Source organism: Eptatretus burgeri, chromosome 7, assembly GCF_056783735.1.
Source record: "Eptatretus burgeri isolate ZD-2024b chromosome 7, Ebu_testis_v1, whole genome shotgun sequence".
NCBI classification, from domain to species: domain Eukaryota; kingdom Metazoa; phylum Chordata; class Myxini; order Myxiniformes; family Myxinidae; genus Eptatretus; species Eptatretus burgeri.
The window spans coordinates 104,927,725-104,944,138 of NC_140967.1; the positions used below are offsets into that span (position 1 = coordinate 104,927,725).

General features: G+C 47.1%; 2 protein-coding genes across 5 annotated transcripts in view; both read left to right on the top strand.

Moving 5' to 3' along the window:
* Positions 1-16,414, top strand: part of LOC147024004 (5-hydroxytryptamine receptor 3A-like) — a 91,711-nt gene that overhangs the window by 67,875 nt on the left and 7,422 nt on the right. For all 4 annotated transcript variants that reach the window (XM_085890149.1, XM_085890146.1, XM_085890148.1 and 1 more), the window contains exons 8-9: positions 1,115-1,325; positions 3,109-3,315. In XM_085890149.1, the coding sequence (XP_085746275.1) occupies positions 1,115-1,325; positions 3,109-3,315 (418 nt within the window). The remainder of the gene's footprint in view (positions 1-1,114; positions 1,326-3,108; positions 3,316-16,414) is intronic.
* LOC147024006 (uncharacterized) overlaps positions 7,618-16,414 on the top strand; it is a 10,514-nt gene continuing 1,717 nt past the window's right edge. Inside the window, exons 1-2 of the mRNA XM_085890151.1 lie at positions 7,618-11,572; positions 14,661-16,414. The exon at positions 14,661-16,414 is cut by the window's right edge and continues 1,717 nt beyond it. Of these exons, the coding sequence (XP_085746277.1) occupies positions 10,105-11,325 (1,221 nt within the window). The 5' untranslated portion in view covers positions 7,618-10,104 and the 3' untranslated portion in view covers positions 11,326-11,572; positions 14,661-16,414. The remainder of the gene's footprint in view (positions 11,573-14,660) is intronic.

Consider the following 16,414-nt stretch of genomic DNA (forward strand, 5'->3'; position numbering starts at 1 on the left):
TCATTCCTCTTTTTTCCCCACCTTTGGAACAAACTCTCACACTCTCTTCAATCCCACTCTTCCCTCCAGGTCTTCACAACAGCCTGTTCACCACCACCTCTTATCTTCCCCCATCCAAAACCACGATCTTTTCTACCCCCGTTAATCCACCTCCTTCAAATTTCCTGCTTTCCTTCCTGAAAGTCCCTGCAGTGTCCATCTTGTTTACCCTGTGTACCCCACCCCGATTCTTGTTCAAAATATAACATTCAATTGAAATTAAGCTGTTTCTCGATCATAAACTGACGTTTGTAGACAGATAGTGTGAACCAACAATTTAACTCCACTTTTCGCTTCGCATGCACGGAGGAATACCCCTCAAATCCTCGTGACCGATCCCTTACAGGGGTTTCCTATGCGTTCCACCAGACACATGATTTTGGTTCATAAACACCTGTCCAATCTTGTTTGACAGTTAAGCCATGAGCAGATGAAGCGAACTGTTAACCGATGAGGATAGACAGAGTTTCCAAAGCATCACTGTAGATTATAAGCCTGACTATTCAAGTAGAATATAGCAATAGTGCTTTGAGGCACCATTTAGGAGGTTAGAGAATTATCAAAAACTGTTTGGGGTGAGGTGCATTAACCAGTTTTATATCTAGACATTTGGATTACCAACATTTATTCATTGAAAATCCATTCTTTCCTCATCAAGTTTTATTCTCAGTTGTTGGAACATTTGACCTTTTGTTTGGTATTCTCATGAAGCACTTTACTGGATTGAAACGAAGTTTCATTCCCAGGTACAGCTCAGTTAACAAGCACCGTTCCTGCATCAGTGCCATAACATTTTAACCCTAAGTACAACCAAATAGCAACGGCTAGTCAACGTTGCAGAAACGTTGTGTGCTATCTGGGACAGGATGTCAGCTTGCGAGATATACTCAACAAGCTAAACTAAGTACCATGTGTCTGAAAACGGATTTTCACAAGTCAGTTCTTGACAATTCAAAGAAATCATGACTCAGAAATGCATGATACTGTATTACTTTGGTTTCAACTTTCAATGTTGCTGAGACTCTTTTTCAACCGTTATCATCAAACTCCTCTACTCTCTCATCCTCCCACTCAGATGATCATCAAACGGAGACCCTTGTTCTATGTGGTCAACTTGTTGGTTCCAAGTCTGATTCTCATGATAGTCGACCTGGCGGGGTTCCTGCTGCCCCCGGAGTGTGGGGAGCGCGTTTCGTTCAAAGTCACCATTTTGTTGGGGTACTTTGTCTTCCTCACAACTGTTGTTGGAATCCTCCCTGCAACTGCCCAAGGCACTCCACTCATAGGTACGTCTTATAAGTTGACCCAAACATGTCTTTACACCAGGGTATACCTTGCAGCCTGACGCAAATATGTCCTTGCACTAAACCAAACTCTCAAGGCGAGAGTTGATGTCGTTGGAAAAGCATCCAGCTAGTTACATGAAGGTAAAAATAAATGAACTCCTGTGACCCGTGCCCATACTCCAAAGCCCCTCCCATGACACTCGAATGACTGTGATGTCTGCATCCGAATAGATATATTGGAAAAACCCAGAACTTTAAAGGATGCCGCACACGAGCCGACACAAAGCCGATGCAATGAAACAGAATCATCGCCAACGAACATTGTAATATTGTCCTGTCGGAGACTGCCGCATATGACGTGACTGTCAATGAGACTGTTGTTGGAAAACTTTATAATTTTTCGCCACAGATAATTCAGCAGTGCAATTTAAACAAGCATTAACTTTAAACGCACGCACACACGCACGTCAATGTAATTCAATGGTGGAGACTCTGTCGGTAGCTACTGAAAGCTGAAGTTTATTTGGTCTGGCACCATGCACCATGTTGGTGATTGTCGGAGACCGCAGCACATTGCACGATGATGTACAATTGTCGCTGATAACTCATCGGAAGTGTTGAACATGTTCAACTTTTACAACTGTCGCCGACTCACCTGCAAAACTCGTTGATGAGGATCGTCAACCGCCGCACATTACTCGATTATCAAAAACTGTTGGCATCCAAGCTGTCACCGAAAATCTAAGGTGCGCTGTGTCGGTTAGTGTGTGGCTACCCTTAGAGTTATGGGTCAGCACCTCTTTCTAGGCCTCACTCAAGTTCATAGCACATTATTTGTTCACCAAGGGAAACGAGGGTGCTCTGGGACATGTGTTGTCATAGCTTCTTGATTTTTGTATACATTGTCAAGGCTCGTGTAAGAGCTAACACACAGAATGTAAAACAAAGGGAGCAAGAGACAAGAGGGGTGGGAGAGGGAAGCACAAAACAGTGGGGAGCAGAGACATTATCTGTGGAAGGGAGAGGGATGGGGCATGGGACACTGGGTATACAAGATGGACATTGTAGGGACTTTCAGGAAGGAAGGCAGGAAATGTGAAGGAGGTGGGTTTGGGGTGGATTAGCAGGGGTAGAAAAGATCAAGGATTTGGATGGGGAAAGATAAGAGATGGTGGTAAACAGCTGTTTTGAAGACCTGGAGGGAAGAGTGGATTTTAAGAGAGTGTGGGAGTTTGTTCCAGAGGTGGGGAAAAATAGAGGAATGAAAGAGTGAAGGTGAGCAGTGACTCTTGATTTGATTTTGATAGTTTAACCAGAAGGGGGTTGCCGGCGTTCCTTGAGTTCCTGGCCTCAAGGCAACCTTATATGAAAAGACCGACGAATACTCACCAATTAGCACAATTTTAAAAATGAAACTGAACTACAAACACAGTAAACATGGAGACATAAAATAACAGCAAAAATGTGACAAAAAAAAACGACCAGGAAACTTATCTTTGAGAAGGTCAGCAGAAACCCTGAGGGACACCACGATAACTCAAGAAACAGAATTGGAAGCTGTTCTTGTCTAATGACATTAAGTATCTACACATTGACACTTGCAATGTGTTGGCACTTGATATCATTCATTGTCCAAGAATAGTTTCTGGAGGGATTGTCCCAATGCACCCCAGATTCCCCGAGTCCAGACAAACACTTACAGTGTTACCGTTACCGAGTTGATTCTTTTGTAACTCACGAAGATTGAAATTTGCATAATTACTTTGTATTGTTTGACCTACAGGCGTCTACTTCGTGGTGTGCATCGCTCTGTTGGTCATAAGCCTGCTTGAGACCGTGCTTGTACTGCGAGTGCTCTACGGACACCAGGAGAACAACACTGCTGGGGTGTGGACAACGCTGCTTATTTCACTAGGTTTCTCTCCTGACAACAAAGATAAAAGTTTAACCCACACCCAAGGCTCCGAGAACAGCACGTCCAACAATGACGGTAAGCAGTACAACGAGTAACCTTTTATTTAAATGTGAGCTTTGGGGCGGGGAGGAGGGCACGTGCTCGGACATCGGCCAATGTAGATGGTGTGTGAGTGTGTGCTTGAGTGTGCATATCAATGTACAATGAGAGGTAACAGTTGTTGGTGTTATGGACCCGCCATCACCTATGAGGGTTCAATGCTTGACGTGTTGGAATCTTTATGATTGCATGGTGTTCCACAATGGTCCTCAAGGTTGGGTCTAGCATCTCTTCGGCTTTTTTAGTTGTCTATTTTGTATCTATGGTTGAGTGAAAGACCAAATTCACTTTGAAATTCCACTTGTGTGTCTGAAGGGGGTCACGTCACATTCATCGTCTATTAGGTCAGCGTTATGTTGGACAATTTTGTGCAGAACCTCACAGTAACAGTACAGTACTTTGGCTCCAAATTCATCTCGATCACACATGCGCAGATAATATTTTTTTTACTCTGTCTGCCTGTCTGACAATCAAAAAAAAAAATTGAAAATCATTCCAAACAGAAAACTTGCTGTTTTTAAGGAAGTCGTAAAGAACACAAACAACAGGAACGAAGAACTAATATGTAACATGTTAGATAAGGTGATATAAAAGGGGCATCAACGGACGTAAACTACCCCCCCCCCCAATGTTTTTTTCTACAACCTTTAAAATATTTTATTTCAATTGAATTATATATTTGAACACTGTGCAACACAACCCTCCTTTTTGGCACTTTCAAAACCCTTTCGTTGAGCAGGAGTTGGACAAAATGTTACGGCCTTTTTCGTCAACACGACCAATCAAATTTGCTTCTCGCAAAGCCTGCCCATTTCCTTGTTTCTCAAGACTACGTGGGGTAAGGATGTAAGGTGTTTTATGAACTTTCTAGTTCGTTCAGCAATTCCCAACCTTTTTCAATATACGAACCACCTTGGTGTCTATATTTTTCCGATGGACCACTTGCGCCCTTTTTTTTGCAAAAACATTTTAAAACTAAACTTTTACGTTCATATATATATACCAGACGAACAGTGATGTCACGTACAACGAGTGTTTGTGTGTAGTCTGTCCTTTCTAGACCTTTCTAAATTTGTTCAAATTATTGCTTTAAAATGATTACAGCATGAAACTTAACAACTGTTTTATTATTGCTACACATTTCAAATGATATTAAGTACATGGAGAGAGTAAAGTATGAATATAACTTACCCAACTTAATGAGAGCCCTGGGCTTGAATCTTCCCGACCAGTTCATCAATGCGAGGAGAAATCGTGGATAGGCAGGCATGCATGTCATGTTCTGCCTGGAGCTGTGATCTGTACTTTGCTTTTAGGGCTGTAAGCAAAGGTTGTTGCAAATGGAAGCAATATTGTTTTTGCTTCACCTGACAGTTCTTCACAGTCCTTTTCAGCGGAGAGCCAAAAGGTCGTGAGAGATTGCTCTCTGAATTTTACCTTCGGACTGCCATCACATGACAAATCCACCAGCTGATCTTGGGCTCGGCAGCTAAGGTTTGTGTTTGAAACGACGTCTTCGGAGAACGGTGCACGGATCCACTGAAACGTCTCCGAAGTCGGTCTCAAATTGCGTATCCAGGGCATTAAGGTGAGCAGTCAAAACTTCTTTGAAGCTGGGCAATCCAATCTCAGAATTACTGAGAAATTATTTGAGCAACGGAAACATTCCAGTAATTCCATTTTCCAAGCGAGTTCGCCCCACACAGAGTTTCTTTCTGAATGTCATCATTTTATCATGAAGCATCAAAACGTTCGTATCTTTTGCCTTGCAGCGAAAGGATGAGATCATTCAGAATGTTAAATATATCAGATAAATGTGCAAGTTTTGCACGAAAGAGTTTGTCTTTGAATTGGCTTGCATGGCTGTAGTTTGCATTTGTCAAGAATTCCTCCAGTTCGTTGTGCAGCTCAAATATTCGTTGCAAGACTCGTCCGCATGCGAGCCAGCGGATTTCGGTATGCAGCAACAGTTGGATGTGATCATCTCCCATTTCATTGCATAGTGCAGCAAAAAGACGAGAATTAAGTGGCCTTGCTTCAACAAAGTTCACCGTTTGCACTGTATCTCTCAGAGCGGTATATAGTTCTGGCTCCGAATGGCGAGCTGCTCAGGCTTCTCTGTGCACAATGCAGTGGGTTACTTGTACTGCTGGGGCAACTTGTTTTAACCCCTGAATCACACCTTTGTGTACTCCCGTCATTAAGCGTGCACCATTTGTGCATATCCCGATACAATCCGACCACTTTAAAGAATGTTCACACATGGAGGAATCAATAGCTTTGGAGATTTCTTCACCAGTTGTCTGAGTTTCCAGAGGTTTACAGAACAGGAAATCTTCAACGATTTCACCTTCCCAAGCATAGCACACGTAAACCAGTAATTGAGCTAATCCAGCAACGTCTGTGGATTCAGAGTTGAATGGCGAATTTCTTACCTCGAAGACGTTGAACAGGTTACTCTTCTCTAATCGAGTGACATGTCTTGAATGCGCCGACAAACTATTATTTGAAATTGGGACGGAGGCAAGTTTTTTTGTTTGTTTGTTTTTTTCCTGCTTTGGAGCCAAATAAACATTTACACACATCCCTCAAGTACAGAATCACAAGATCTTCCCCAACTGTGTGGGGGTTTTTTGGACTTCGCAATCCTCAGCAAAATGAGGAAAGATGCTTTCAAACCACTATTAAGTAAAGTTGTCTTTTGACACATTGAAAACTCCTCATGGCAAAGTTCCCATTTCTTGTGTTGATAAAAAAAAACTCAACGTGGAGTTTTTTGGCTTTTTCTGACTAACAGCTTCTTTTCACATTCCGGATACTTTGTAGATAAATGGCAGTGCCATTTCACAGGTTTAAGCGCTTCATTTGACAATACCTCCTGACAAATCGTGCACTGTGGCTTTGGTTCATCCTCAAATCCAATAAATGTAAATGCCAATGCTAAATAGTCTGGATTATATTTCCGACACGGAGGCTTTCTTTTCTTTGAAGGTGGCCGATGAGATTCCTCGATTCCAGTCGTAGGCCCAGGCCGGTCCCTGCTACCATTTGCTTGTATAAGAAATCTCTCCATTTTGAAATGCACCGTGCTCAGTGCTCACCGAGTCGAACCAGTCATGATTTTATCTTTTTTTAAATATATCCACTCCAGAAATACGAAGACGAGTTAGGTGGGATGCAACGTGAAAGTAGAAAATGATTGCACAGAGTACAGGATGTGACGTAACACTGTGGTGGGCTGTGATATTCCCAGGGGTTCACATAACTGGTACTCAGGTACTCATGCGTAGTTAAAAACAAAAACAACTAAATGCGTACTTCAAAGATGCTCCGAAAGCTCAAAAGCGTACTTGCGCAACAGAGGCTTTTGATGGAAGGTTTTCTCAAACATTCTTCGTGATAATTCTGATAAATTGAAATACTGGAATGTGAATTCAAAATTTAAGGGCTCAAAATTAAATTTATAAATGATAACATAATAATTTACAAGTTATATTGAAGGTTTATAACTTGTATGATTAAAAAAAAACATCTAAGGAGAACACGTTAACAAGGAGGAAGAAAAGGAGGTTCGGGAGCATCCGGAATGAAAAAAAAAAAAAACAAGGGTGGCTTACGAGTGTCTCGTCTGGAGCAGATGTTCTGAGAGAGCGTTTACAGAGGAGTGAGATGCATACTAAGCTGATGGGCACTTGGGAAAGCAGACGAACATGCTCGAAGCTGACTTAAAAAAAAACAAAAATACATTTTCTTCAGCACCAAACCATGTCTGCTGGCACTCATTGGAGAACCAAATGAAAAAAACTTGTGTGAATCCCTGATAGACGTCATTGTTAAGCACAAACAGAAAGTTAATATTTGTATCCATTTTGATTAAAATAGCTGCTTTGAATGCTCCGCTTAGAATTGCATCAAAAGTGAGCAAATGTAGAAGAATACTGGAAAGAACATTTTATATATATGTATATATATATATATATATATATATATATATATATATATATATATATATATATATATATATATATATATATATATATATATATATATATATTGCGGTTCTTGGAGCCACATGCATACAACAGATAGTTGTCCTGAGTCAGTTATCCCATTATTGTACCTGAAGAAAGTTCCCTACCTTTTGTCTAGCGGGACAGCAGGGAGTGCGTTGTGATGGGCTATTAGTTAAGTTATCAAATCATTTTTCCCCTTCTTCCTCTTTTCACTCCTGAGGTAAATCTGCCTCGTTTACCCCTCGTCTCGCTTAACACAGCGTACCACCGTCCACCCGGAGTCTCGTTTTCCGGGCGAGAAACCAGACATGGGTGGTGAGTCACGTACGCTAAGCACCCAGGTGGGTGGAGTGTACCGACGTCTGGCTGAAGCCCGACCCAGGAAGGTGGACCACGTGAGGGGTCAGAGCCAGTCGGAATGCCCGACTCGGACGATGATGTCGGATTCAGCATGGCCCCTCCCTGAACCTCGGGCTCCATAAAGCATGGAGAAATCCTCCGTGTAATGGAAGGAATGAGGAATAGGAGGAATTGAAGGAGGAGTGAAGTGTGTTGAGAATTGTAGAAGAAGTTGGTGTTCCTGCATCTCATCTCTGTCCACACGATCTCGACGAATCGCCTCCTGCCTGATTCCACCTATTGCTCCACCTTCGCCCTCTGGACTCCTCCCTTCTCCGTTCAAGCTCCTCCTGTTCAGAACATGATCTTCACATGTGCGGCTGTGGACGGAACAGCACGGCTATTGTCGAGTGCCACACCACGGAGCATTCCTCCCCCAAAACACCCAGGTACCGAGAACTATAACCTCACCCCCTCCCTCCCTGGCTGCAAGAATCCTTCACATTTGGGGTTTCTTCTTTTTCTGTGTGTGTGGCTGAGTGTGCTGGTGCCTGTCTGTTAAGTAAGCCTGTAGAAGATCTTTTATTGTTGTTACTGTGAATAATCTCGCTTCAAGTCTGCACTGTGTCTGCTTTGGTAAGTTGCTTGTATAATCGTCACACCCCCCACACCCCTCTCCTCTTTCCCTGCGTTACATACCCAATAAACCTTTGTTGTTCCACATGCTTTTCCTCACTTGCTGTAAATAAATAATTGTTGTGGAAATGTTCCCAGCTCATCTTTGTCTTTTCCCTCATTGGTCCAGTGTGGTTCGAATCCAGGTTTAGCCGGTCTTTATTCCTTGGCAGTGTCGCTCGTCTGCATCCGATCCGGAAAGGTGATCCGATCTGGTAGAGTGGTCCAGTTCGGACAAGGCGTACCGAGGGTGTGGTTCCCCAATGGTTAGATCGCATGGTTAATTAGGTAACCCGATTCCATAGGCGGGAGGACCCGAGGTCACGTGGTTGAGTTATTGGCGTCCACGGTCGATGAAGCGACCCGGAATTATCCGTGAGCGATGGCCTACAAGTCTGGGGAGTCTGGTGGGAATCGACATCGCTTCCCCCACCTCGTGGTCTTCTCACCCAACCCCACCAGCCCACAACAGTTTGGTGTCAGCTGAGTGGGATTGACCCATAAAGATTTACAGGATTCGAACCCACAACAATTTGGTATCTGGAATGGGATTCGAGCCAGGGGTGTGCTTAGCAACCCCTCCACCCCCCTTCCCCCTGAAATTAAGAGCAGGATTCTAATTTTAGCTAATTTTCGGTACGGACCATGGCAGACCAAGATGAGCTGGTTCAGGTGGGTTCTGAAACAAGGTTAGAGGAATCCATGGTTCAGGACAACACCTTTGAGGGAAATCAGTCTCTGCAGCCATACCCAGAGGTAACATTGGCGGCAACAGCGACAATGCTTGAGGACTCCCTGCATCAAATTTCCTTCCCAGAGGACCTAGCAATCCTTATCAGATCCACACCCAATCATAACAGATCAGCTTCGCCAAAGCCATTTGACATGAACCAGATGGTGTGGATACTAACACAAATGGAAAGAAACCTACAAACACAAATGAATGGGAATATGCAAAACTTACAAACACAAATGGCAGAGGTAAATGGGAATATGCAAAAGCTGAAGGCGGGTTAGGAGGAAATGAAGGCGGAGCTGGCAGAGGTAAAGGGCGAAATGAAAAACATGGACCGGAAAATGGCGGATGAGATCAGTACTCTACGTGAAGAAATGACCGAGTTGAAAGAGAGTGTGGGAGGTGTTTGGACCGCAATGAAGACGGATAAGGAAGAAGTGATGGATAAAATAACGACGGTTGGACGAGAAGTGGATAAACTCGGACGGGGATGAAGGAACTAAAGAAAGGAAAAGGGCAATTAAAAGTGGAGATTGGGAGAAACACAACTGCGATACAAAATTTAAAACAAGGCAAGCAGGAAACTAAGGGGGAATTGGGGGCCATAAAGGAAGAGTGTAAAATAAGGCACGAAGAAATGACGAAAATGGTTGAGGAGATGGGACGGAAGGTTGAGACGAAGAGCCAGGAAATGGGGAAGCGATTAGAGAAACACGATTATGAGACAAAGGAGTGTTTTAGCATAGCAAAGGGGGGAATTAACAGACACACAAACGGAGATAGAACAGGTAAAGGATTAATTACATAAAGTAAAAGAGGAGCAAACCCAGATAGAGGAGAAGGTAAGGGACATTAAGGTGGAGCTTGTTGAATGTCTTGAGACTCGATGTAAGGGTCAGGATTGCCTCCTTCAGGAACAGAGGGAGAGAATACACTTCTTCGAAGCAAATGTTGATCAGGTGGGTCCAGTGAAGGTAAGGCTGTGCGAGGTGAAGCAGGAGCATGATGCAAAAGGGTACATGCCAAGTTTGGGGGGGGGCAGAGGTTCCAGGGTCTCTTGGCCTAACACGAGCCCCCAGTATGATTGTGCCGGAGTATGTGCAGAGTGCGAATAGTATGGCATGGTCGAGTGCACAAGATGGTGCGGGGCGTACATCGACCCAGACGGGGTTGACGAATTGTCCGGGCGAATGGCTTGGGCTTTGCGGAGGTAGAGCACCGCCAGAATCCAGAAGGTCCGCCCCTGCATTTGTCCCTCAAGGACTGGTGAGTGGGGTTAGGAACCCGGGAGGCCGGACGGTGCCACGAGCTCCGTACGACGGGAAGACCGACCTGAGAGCGTATTTGGCCCAATTTGACCACGTGGCCACGGGTAATGGCTGGAGCACGGACGAGAGTGGGATCCATGTCATGGCGGCACTGCGTGGTGCGGCGGCTGAGGTCCTGACCACAATGCTCCTGGAAGCAATGACGTTGGCAGACCTTCGTTCGACCCTAAATAATCGATTCGGAGTAGAACAGCAGAGTGAGCTTGTTAAAGCTCAGCTCAGTGGGCAAAAACGGCAACCTCATGAGAAAATGGGGGATTTGGCTTATGACATTCGCCGTGCAGTGGGGATCGCGCATGCGAACATGGCAGCGCCCTACCAGGAAGACCTTGCCCTGGACTATTTCATCCAGGCTCTTGCGGGCACTGACACTGGGGCCCTACTGACGACATTTCGGCCGGAAAACCTCCAGAAGGCGGCTGACACTGCCACCCGATGGGGGGTAGTGAAGCCACCAGCCAGAAGGTCCGAGCGCCATGCGATAACTGTCCGGCAGGTGGGTCCCGTGGACAGCCGTGAGCCTGGAGCCAGGACTGGTCTTGGCACCCGAGCGGAGCTGGAGGGAATAGTTCGGGACATGGTCGACCGCCGGTTGGCAGGGTCTGGACCATGGCAGGTGGCTCGCATGAGGACATCTGGTGGGCCATTGGTAAATACCCCAATTCAGAATGAAGGGGGTACAATTCGGAATATCGGAAGCATGCACCGTACCCGGTTAAGTGCTATAACTGTGATCGAATGGGGCACCTGTCGCGGGAGTGTAGGGCCCCGCGCAGGGAAAGACCCCGACCCACCAGACCACCAACTCCTCCCCGAGCAGACCAGACCAGCAGGCCCCCGACACCCCCTCGCCACTCTCCGGGGCGACGTTACGAAAGGGACGAGCGTGCTGTAAACCTCCTCCATAGAAACGCAAGGCTCACCGAGCCTTGCCACGAGTAGACGGAGCCCAGCCAGGATGTAGCGAACATCCTCATCGGGGGCAAAGGAGCATTAGTTAGGGGAAGGGTTTAGCGTTAGATAGACCGGCCTCATGGGGGTATGAGCAGTCCTCCATGGGGCCTGATAACACGAGTTAGGGGGAATTTAGGTTAGACTTTAGAAATGGATTGGAGACATGGACAGACATGGAATGTGTAGTGGTCAGGTCAGGTCAGGTCAGGTATGGGAGCATGTGCCAGAACAGCACGTCGCTGCGTCCACTTTCCGCCGGTACTCCAGGGGCCTCCGTCTGGCCATCCCCCAGGCAGATGCCAGGCCCATCCCCATCTCCTTGAGATGATGGTCAACCTGCTGCAACCATGAGGCACGTGGTCGGCCCACTGGCCTCCTCCACTCATGAGACTCCCTCTCTGAGAGAATCTGGTGAGCAGGATCAGAGTCAGGAAAACGAGCCACATGTCCATACAGCCGCAACTGACGCTCACGGACTATGCAGGTAACAAATCTCATCCGAATCTCTCTCAGCAACCGCTCGTTGGACACAAAATCCGACCAGCGATAGCCAAGGATTCTCCGAAGAGACCTGGTACCAAAGGAATTAAGTCTCCGTCTCAGATCCTTGGTCAGAGTCCAAGTCTCGCACCCATAGAGCAAGACTGGAAGTACCAAGGACCTGAAGACTCGGACTTTCGTCCTCCCGCACAGGTACCGGCAGCGCCACACCGCATGATCCAGTGAATCCATGACTCCCCAGGCCCGACCCAGACGTCTATTGACCTCTGACTCGCAGCCAGCAGAGACATGAATATCACTGCCAAGGTAAGTGAATCTCTCCACGACCTCAACATTCTCACCACAAACAGGCACAGACAGGACAGCAGCATCCAACATGTCATTGAAAGCCTGGATAACTGGATTTCCAGTAACAACTGGAAATAAGTCAGAGATGGTACCACCACACTTCACAGCACTCTCAGTACCAGAGTAGAGTTCAGACATCAGATCGATCAGTTTTGGTGGCACCCCACGAAGACCAAGAATTCTCCAGAGGACATCCCGATTCACTGAATCGAATGCTTTACAGAGATCAACATAGGCTGCAAGCAGCCCCTGCCGAAACTCTCGTCTGCGTTCGGTGAGGACACGAAGTGCAAGGATACGGTCAATCGTTGACCTCTTTGGTGTAAAGCCTGACTGCTCTGGATGCTGCTGCTCAAGCAGATGGTGGCGAACCCTATCGAGAATTATCCGAGCAAAGACCTTGCCCGGCACTGAGAGCAGCGTCACCCCTCGGTAGTTGTTGCAGTCTTGGCGATCACCCTTCCCTTTCCAGAGAGGGACAACAAGGCCCCTCTTCCAGTCAGTTGGGATGATGCCTGTGTTCCAGGCAGAGCACAAAACTGCATGCAATGACACGAGTGCAGCATTTCCACCAGCCTTGAGAAGTTCGGCATGGATGCCACAGATCCCTGGAGCTTTTCCCCGTTTCAACTGGTTCACCGCAGCCCGTGTTTCCACAAGCGTAGGTGGACCACAGTTGATTCGAGGGTCAGCAACAGGGATTGTAACACCCTTGACGTCCAACTCGACAGTTGGGGGATCAGCCTGGTACAACCGCTCAAAGTAACCGGCCCAGCGGGCCTTCACTTCAGACTCCTCTGTCAAGAGCCTACCACTCTCTGCTCGAACTGTAGTGCTCCGAGGGATGGGCTTGGATGAACGTAATGCGCGAATTCCCCTGTAAGCGGGATGAGAATCACCTGTCCACAGGTGATGCTCTACCCCCTCACAGATTCCTCGAACATAGGCCTTCTTGTCCACCCTCAGTGCCGTACAGTTTTACGCCTCAGCTCCCTGAACAGCTCAGCTCTGCCATTCAGCCTGGCCCTGCGACTCTGGTCAATGGTATCCAGTGTCCCTTGAGAGACAAAATTCTTCTTTGCCCTGCGGTGAGCTCCAAGGCATCCACCGGCAACATCAAGGACGGTGGTCTTGAAGGCGCTCCACAACTCTTCAGGACCCCCCAAAGCACCCAGACCCCCCAAGTGTCCACTCAGCCTGTTCGTAAACTCCTCAGCTACTCTCTCTTCCCTGAGCTTGGCAACATCCAGCCTCGGCTAGGATGGTACCATTCTCCAGGATTTGAGGTGCAGCTTTAGAGTTGCTACAACAAGCCTGTGGTCAGTATTGAGGAACTGAGCACTCCGGTAGACCCTGCAGTTCTGGATCATCCTCCAACGACCCTCAATGAGGACATGGTCAATCTCCTTTGCCACACCGCCAGCGTTGGAATACCAAGTCCAGCGATGGGCTTGTGGGCGCTGAAACCATGAACCAGCCACCCTAAGTCCATGACTTCTTGCAAAGTCAAGGAACTTAGTGCCATTCTGGTTCATAGTTCCTGACCCATGGGGACCAACACACACCTCATAACCATCCCTATCAGTTCCAGTCGATGCATTGAAATCCCCCAAGACTAGAAGTGTATCTCGTCTGGGGCACTGATCAACCACAGACTCGAGTGTGGCGTAGAATGCGTCCTTCACGGTGAGATCACTCGCCTCAGTCGGAGCATAAACAGAGACCAGGGAAATGACACCTAAGGAGTGACGAATCCTTAATCTCATAATACGCTCGTTGACCAGTGTTACCTCAATTATCATTGGGGTCAGCTTATTGGACACAGCTACAGCAACTCCTTGGGTATGGTAACCATCAGAGCGACCAAACCAATAGTAGGTGTAACCACCCACCATTATCTCGCCGCAATCCGGTCTCCGAACCTCAGAGAGAGCTGCAATCCCGATGTCCAAACGCTTGAGCTCAGATGATAGCAGAGACAGGTGATCATCCTCTCTTAGGGATAGGACATTCCAGGCACCCACCCGAAGGGACCGCCTCAGGTTAACCCAAGGAGACCGCCGTCTGGTGGACGACACCTCAGCACCACTCCGACACACTCTCCCGCAATCTGACCCAGGGATGTTACCCCGTGGTTTCCCTCCTATCAAAGATTGGGGGTCCCGAAGGCTTTGCCCCAATCCCGTCATCCGGTGAGCTGCCCTGCAAAGGGAAGCTGCACAGGAGGTACTCCCACGGAGTGGATTTTCAGATTTTTTTGCGTTTTTGCATTTTGCGGAATGAAGGGTTTTACGGTGGCCGGAGTGCAAATCCTGCCACCAACCTCCTAATAAGAAGTGACCCAACTGCAGGAGGACGTTCGCAGACACAGTTGGGCACTAGATATGGATGGCCGTTGGCTCACAAGGAGCTCCTCCACCCTTTGAGGGGATGTATATTAGCTACGTAGAGTTAAATGGAATGTGCATTAGAATAAGGGATGACAGGGGAACACAAATTAGTTAGGGGGACGTAGTTAGTAGAGTGTCAGTGTTGGAGTGAATTGAAAAAATAAAAGAGAAAAATCTACAATGAGTGAACGTTGGTCAGCAGGCCCGAGTGTGAATGGAGTGAATGTGGAATGCATGGTGTGAACGAATGATTGGGGGGAGGAGTGAATCCCACCCAAGGGAACCCGGGGTTGGTGTAATAAAAGTTAGTGGGTTCGTTAAATTAACCAGTCGTTTGGTTGTGAAGAATGTCGTTTGGTTGTTGGTGTTGAACGAAGGCACAAAACCTTTTGTAGGGTGCAGGACACTATTGACCGGCTGGGAGCGTGGCTGGTGAAATATGCTTACTGAGTAGAGGGCACCCCGGGCACCGAAGTAGTCGGCCAGAGTAGGCCATGGGTCCAAGCGACCGAGTTAGTGTAATGGGCACAGGTACCCATGAGAAAGGGACCCTGAGCGCCAAAATTGCCACGTGGGCATCGACAGAGAAAATGCCAGGAAGGGCATTCCCCACGTTTATAAGGAGTAGATAGGCTCGGAGACATCCTCAGCGACCCGGAGATGCCGAAGATCGAGTTCAGCAGGTGCGTAGCCCTGCCAGTGGAGCCACGCTGCCCAGCCACTAAATTGTGCAAGAGCACGGGAGAAAATTTGCGGGCCAGGCCCAAATTAATAACGAACACCAACACAGGCGATGGGAATCATGGTTGCTAGAACCGATAGTTTAAAGAGACAGGCGTGTTGAAAAGCCCCGGGGATAGATTAACGTTTAATAAATGCTCATTTTTTTTTTTTTAACATTTTAGAAATCTCTAAAACCTGTGGGAGCTATTCTGAGGCTGCATTGGGCCTCGAGACAGATTCACTTGTCTCTTCTTCAATCCTTTCAAAAGGGATCTTAGGGATTGGTAGTAGACAGTTAGGACTGGTTAGCCAAACAAAGACAATAAGGGGGTTAGGGACACGGGTAATTAAAAAAAAAACAGTCAATTTAGTTTTTTTTTTTGTTACAAGCTAATTGGGGTGGGTATGGACAAGGACAGGCATAGGCAATAGGTTGGGGGGAGACTGTAGGGTAGGACCGAGCCCATCTTCGGACTGGCCAACGCCACCGCACTCCCTCCACAACCTCACGAGACCACACCGAGGCCGGCCAGCTTCATGTGCCGACCTGTTGTTGTAATGTTGCATCTTACCTGGTCTGCATTTGCCATGCCTCTATCTGCCTTTGCCTTGACTCCATTTGCCATACATGCCCATGCCTTTATTTGCCTTGCATGTCACTCACCTTTACCATGTGCACCAGGACCATCTTTGTGAAAGTGTTTGCAAGGACTACCCTGCAGGCAGCCGCATTTAAGGGGACTGCATTTGCGCAGCCCGGACATCTATCTCCTTGTTGTATAAAGGCCAGTTCAAATGGACTGTGAGACGGCGTGTGGCCTGCCGTGTTAGGGTGAGTTGCCTACAGCAGCCAGGAACAAAATAAATAAATAAAAACCAACAAACAAAGGACCATTGAGGGCCCTGAAGATGCCTGATCATCGACTGCCTGCTGCTGCACTCATCCCCGAATGTTGCCTTTATTGTGTTCTCTCCTTATTCCTTAAGTCACAGGTCCTGGGCCATGGGTAGTGTAAATATAAGAAATGTATATCGTTCTGACCCACCTGTATATTTGTTTAGTTCCGG